Source organism: Solanum pennellii, chromosome 6, assembly GCF_001406875.1.
Source record: "Solanum pennellii chromosome 6, SPENNV200".
Lineage (NCBI taxonomy): Eukaryota > Viridiplantae > Streptophyta > Magnoliopsida > Solanales > Solanaceae > Solanum > Solanum pennellii.
In genome coordinates, this window is record NC_028642.1 from 45,719,703 (window position 1) to 45,725,748 (window position 6,046).

General features: G+C 35.2%; 1 protein-coding gene across 1 annotated transcript in view; it reads left to right on the plus strand.

Moving 5' to 3' along the window:
* The window catches only part of LOC107023302 (2-isopropylmalate synthase B), a 10,591-nt gene extending 5,579 nt beyond the window's left edge, over positions 1 to 5,012 (plus strand). Inside the window, 9 exon segments of the mRNA NM_001323444.1 lie at positions 655 to 755; positions 1,222 to 1,225; positions 1,227 to 1,245; positions 1,248 to 1,255; positions 1,333 to 1,407; positions 2,153 to 2,236; positions 2,335 to 2,469; positions 3,887 to 4,032; positions 4,624 to 5,012. Coding sequence (NP_001310373.1) covers positions 655 to 755; positions 1,222 to 1,225; positions 1,227 to 1,245; positions 1,248 to 1,255; positions 1,333 to 1,407; positions 2,153 to 2,236; positions 2,335 to 2,469; positions 3,887 to 4,032; positions 4,624 to 4,753 — 702 coding nt within the window. The 3' untranslated portion in view covers positions 4,754 to 5,012.
* Positions 5,013 to 6,046: the final 1,034 nt, after the last annotated feature.

Below are 6,046 nucleotides of genomic sequence, written 5' to 3' on the forward strand. Positions count from 1 at the left end.
GGGTTAAATTCTTAATGGGTCGAGGCTTGCTCAGCGCTAACCAACACTATCGCCATCCCTGGATAAGGGAGTCCCAATGAACGTTGTCAAAGACTTTCTTGCTCACAGCTTAACGTGAAGACGTTTAAGATAAACAGAGAAGCCTCAAAGACCCAACAAACAATTAGAAGTTGCTCCAAGTTTTCCTTCTTGGGGCATTAGATTATAATAAACATTTGGTACCAATATTGCAGGAGGTGCAGAGATATTATACCTACTGACGTAAAAGAACTTCCTTCAGGAGTTTGAATCTGCTTACTCTTTTATATTTCTGATTATTCATTTGTTTATGGCCCTTCTCATTTTAGATGTGTAGTTACTGATCTTATATTTGAATATCTATGGATAAATCTTCCACATATTTAGTTAGAGCTCGATTAATTGTCCTGTTAGCATTTGTTTTTGATTCATCTTCGAATGCATAACGTTTTTCAGCTAAACTTCTTTGAATATATGTAGTATATTATGTCTCTCCTCCCGTTTCTTCCTTACCTCAAAGCTGGATTCGCACCTTTTTATAATCGTACAGTTGTGAATAAAAAAGAAAAGGAAAAAATATTTCAGTTTTTCCTTTTAAATCTCTTCTCCTTCTTAAACTACTTTTATGCTCTTTAGGATGGAATGTTAAAACACAAAGATACATATGAGATTATATCTCCTGAAGATATTGGGCTTAATCGTGCTAATGAATCTGGTATTGTCCTTGGGAAACTCAGGTATGTGATCTACCAATCAATGCTTATTGCTGTGATGGCATAAGTGTTAGATTTCTGCGCTGTTTGAGTTTTTCAGTTTTTATCCCTTGATTATTGAACTTGCTTAGCAAAGTACACTCTTTTAGTTGCTATGAGGTAAGTATTTCTTCAGTACTTGAGTAAGGCTTCCCTGATCCATAGACACTCAGACAGTTGCTGTTTGAAATAGTGAATCAAACCTTTGTTGTTTTAAAACAGTGTGGAGGTATATAGGAACTCCCTCTCTTCTATGGAGAGGTAAAGTAGAAGCTTATTGAGTTTGCCTCACTTTAATATGGTCAGAGCCACAATTGCATGAAATAATTATCATCACAGTCTGTAACTTAATCCCTCTTGTGCCCTCTTTCCTAACCTGCTCTATTCATTATTTACATTGAATTACATCATGTCTTCAAGGAAATTGATACGTTGAACATTTTTTTTGTAGTGGGCGTCATGCTTTGCAAGCCAAAATGCTTGAGGTAAATTGCATGCTCTGAGAATTTAGTTTATTTCTTAAATTTAAGAGCACGAGACAAATCGTTTTAGTCCTATGCAGCTTGGATACGAGATTGAGGGAAAAGAACTTGATGACCTGTTCTGGCGATTCAAATCTGTCGCTGAGAAGAAAAAGGTGAATTAAGCTGTTGAAATTTCCACTGTTGTTTTGTATATTTACGTCATCATTCAAATGCATTTGGAGTGGTGGAGTTTAGTAAATTTGCTACGTTGAAAATTCATGGAAGGGGATTGATGGCTGGAACATTTTCTCCTTTCTAGGTAACCTAGTGACTAGAACATGAGCTAAAAATATAGTTACGATCTCTCTCTCTCTCTCTCTCTCTCTCCCTTTTCACATTCAGTAAATCTTAAGTACGTCACATCTTCAAATTTTGTGAATTGTAGTGTTTTTATTCATCTATGTATCTGGGTTGTACATTAATTTTTGTGGAGTTGGAAACAACTGGAGTGTAAGAACTTCTAAGATATTGTAAAGTGAGATGAACTAAAGTATTAGAAAAGGTGGAAGTGAGAGTAGAAACAGATAAAGAAAATGGAGCATGGATGCGAATGGAAAGATTGAGCAGAGTTCAGGATACCTTCTGAACCAAGATAATCTGTCCTATTATTACGGGTGTATTATAAACTACCGCTTTTCTCAAGGTGGGGAAACTGTCAAATTTGTGCTAAGACCCTTTAAACCTTCTTTTGGTTGTCAAAGTTTCCTCTGCTCATTTGAAAGGGTTATTTGGCTAATTATACTTTTATCAGTTAAATTATAATTAAAATTAAGGTTAAGAACTGTGTGGATCTCATATGATATTGGTATCGTGGACATATTTTTTGGCCATCTATTTATCTCCACGCTGCTATTTCAGAAAATTACAGATGATGACCTGGTAGCACTGATGTCAGATGAAGTTTTCCAGCCTCAATTTGTGTGGCAACTTCAAAATGTACAGGTAGATATTAATGTTGACTATATCTGCACTGTTTTAACTTTGATCTGGATTAAAAAGGATAGTTCAGCTGATTGAAAGACTTCCTTCTCTATGGACAGGTTACTTGTGGAAGTCTTGGCCTTTCTACAGCAACCGTTAAGCTCATTGATGCTGATGGTCGAGAGCATATTTCTTGTTCTGTTGGAACGGGGCCAGTTGACGCGGCTTATAAGGCAGTTGATCTCATTGTTAAGGTATGAAATAGAAATGAAACTCCTAATAATAAATAATCTTGTCGCAGTGCTAGGACCCATGTTGATCGCAAGCCGATCAGTATGTTAATATTCAACTATAAATGGTTTATTACAAACTCATTTGGTGAATCTCTTTTATGCAAATCGTATTCATAATTATACATATACTAATTTATTTTTCCCCAGGCTATAGATGCATCAAGTTTGAGTTTTGTTGAGCAAAATATTTGGAAGCTCGTGATTTTTGATATATTGTCTTGTTGTGTCCTCTTACCTGTACTTTTTTTCTCGTCATAATGTACATCATAAAAAGTTATCTTATGGTGCACCAAGGTATGGCCTAGTGGTCAAAGAAGTGGGTTGAGAACCATGAGGTCTCAGGTTCAAATTCCTCATAGACAAAACAAATAGGTCATTTCTTCTCATCTGTCCTAACCTTAGTGGACAGAGTTACCTAATACCTATCCCGTGGAATTAGTCGAGTTGTCTGAAAGCTGGTTCAGACACCACGGTTATCCAAAAATAAAAGTTACCTTAGGGTCAATTGTTCTTTTGTACAACAGTATTCTTGCTGTTGAAGAAGTCGGGTCAACCCAATTATATGTTGTACTTAAAAACTAAGAGCCTGTTTGGATTCGCTTGAAAGTTGAAAGTTGGTCAAACCTACTTTTAAGTCATTTTTAGTTTTTGGGATTGTTTGACATGGTTAAAAATTAGTTTAAAATGACTTTAAAAAAAAGTTAAAAACCAAAAGTGGGAATCCCTTTTTATTTTTTCACCTAAAAGTCATTTAAGTTTGACTTTTTATTTTTTGACATAAAAGGTACTTTTTTAAGCCAATCCAAACGGGCTCTAAGACTACATAATAAACCTCATATGGAGTCCTTTTCTAAAGCTAGTCCAAACCTAACTCAGCATCTAGTGCTGCATTCAATGATGACGTCAGCAGACAACCCAAATCCTACAAAACAAATGCCAATTTTGCTATAATGTGCTGGGAAGATATTGCCGAGAATCTATCGGAAATAACCTCTCAACCTTTACAAGGCAGGGGAAGGCTACGTACACACCACCCTCCCCAGACCCCACTTGTTTACACTGGGTGTGTTGTTGTACTGTGAAGATATCTTTTAAGAGCAGTTTTATCATTTTCCACATAATTGATGGACCTACTAGCTTTATAATAACTTTCCAAAAATAATTAGAACTATATTTGATGCATTTTGAGTAGGAATTTTTACATTTTGAATTTGACTTACAAGCAGTTTTCTATATATCTTGAGAGAACTCAACTTTTTTGTTCGAGAAGATGGTGTTTGCCTCTAAATCAGCAGTCAAACTTGTCTTCTATTTAATAATCTTTTGGTTTAATGTGTATTATGGTCTGGTAATTGTAGTGTTCATGCATCTTGTGCAGGTACCTGTAACACTCCTTGAGTATTCCATGAATGCAGTCACACAAGGTATAGATGCTATAGCTTCAACCAGAGTCTTAATTCGTGGAGAAAATGGCCATACATCAACCCATGCCTTAACTGGAGAGACTGTTCACCGTACATTTAGGTATGAAATGTACCAGCCATGTTGTTTGCATTTATTCTTCTTTGCCTTCTTTCGCTGATAGAACCTAGGGAACATGGAGAGAGAGGGAGGGGGGCATGTAGGTGTTGACACAGTAAATTTTAGAATTGGCGACATGACATCAATGAGCCAAATTTATATGTTTCAATAAAGCATAACCACAGTAGTCACAAGATTCATGTTTCCTCTCCCCTTCTCTTCACCGTTCTTCTATAGTATAGCCTTCACCCAACAAAAGATTGAACTTCCAGGCCTCTTGCTTATTTTCTCTATTGACTGCCCTCACTCTTTGTGTTTCCTCATCACTCCAACCCCTCACATGACTGCTCCCAACTGTTACTCTTGTGCCTCCAAGTTCTTTCTTCAATCTCCCATTTTTCCATTTGACTTGTCCAAAAGAAACACCAGTGTTAGTGTGTGTATCAAGTAGAAGAGTCAAAATCCGTAGTAGATATGCTTGGCTGGATGTCAATCATGTGTCCAACGTCACTTTTTTCTGGGGCAAGTCTGTGAAATATCACCTTTCATTTCTCTCATTAGAAAAGGCTTTTTATATCTTCTATCTTCTTTCAGTGGAACCGGAGCAGATATGGATATTGTCATCTCCAGTGTCCGAGCCTATGTTGGTGCATTGAATAAGATGATGAGTTTCAGAAAACTAATGGCGAAAAATAACAAACCCGAAAGCAGTGCAGTCGTATAAGTACTTCTGTGCTATCAAGGTTATGGAACTTTTGCAGCTGCACTGGAGCTTTATCATTTGTACAAAATGTAGGAGGCTGTTCAAAGAATTTGAGCCTGTAGTTTTCAAGAAAACAAAGCTTATATGTCTGGTAGTGCTTGAAAATCATCTAAGTTTATGGTGTATCAGTTGGAACATTAGACACATTGTCCATATAACTTTGTTCATGCTCCCGTTTAACTAATTTATGAATCTACATACCACGAAGATTTTCGAAATGATTTCAGAAATTATGAAAATCTCTTCATCATTTTTTACGTGGAGATGTTCTAACACTTGTATTTGATAAATCTAGCTTATGAACTTGCAATTTTATATCCAATAAGTAAAACAATACTTAAATAGGGTCGTGAGAACGCAAGCCCTCTCCATTGATACCATTTGAATATATATATGTATCTCCTTTGAATGGTAAAAAAACGGATAACTTTTAAGGCTTTCGTACTTTTATCTGTTTATTTTTTGTTGAAAACTTTGGACATGACATGACATATTTTAGGTTGTAAAATTCATTTTTTTTAAAAAAAAATTATTTTAAAGTTTGTGTCAAATGATAAAAAAAAGAGGCAAAACAAATTGAAATAAAGGAGTGGTAAGTATTAACATTCAAATTTCTACAAGATCTTGATTTTGCATAAACAATAATCTAAGCGTAAAATTACACTTCTATTAATACCTTGATTTTGCATAAACAATTATCCAAGCGTAAATTAGATGAAGCTTCGCTAAGGATGTTAAAAAAGTGAAAGGATTTATAAATAATTTTGTTAGTTAATTTTGATGTCACAAGTATTAAGGAAATATTTGGCAATTCTACACGATGTTCTTAAGCCGTGCTTTGTCATCTGTAACAATTTCATGGGTTTAAAAAATCAATCAGTGTTTCCTCTCCTCCCTCGTCAATTAATCTATATATCCAGCATATATGTGAACTATATAAGAGAATAGCGGCGGAAGAGTTGAAGAGAGAAGGAGAAAGACGAGCGAGATCGAGAGAGGAAGGAGATAATCATAGTCAATTGCTCTCGACCTTAAAGTGTTGTTCTAATAGGATTTAAGTAAGAAATCCACTGTTAACATAGATTGTGGTGCAGCCTTAACCGAAGCTTTCGAATTTAATTTCTAGATATGAAGAAATCATGTTGAGAGCATGAAAATGAAAATAAATAAGAAATCGACCACCAATTTGTTCCCTTTATTATTAATATAAAAATAAATTTAATATAGTATAACTTTAAATAAGGAATATTTCCT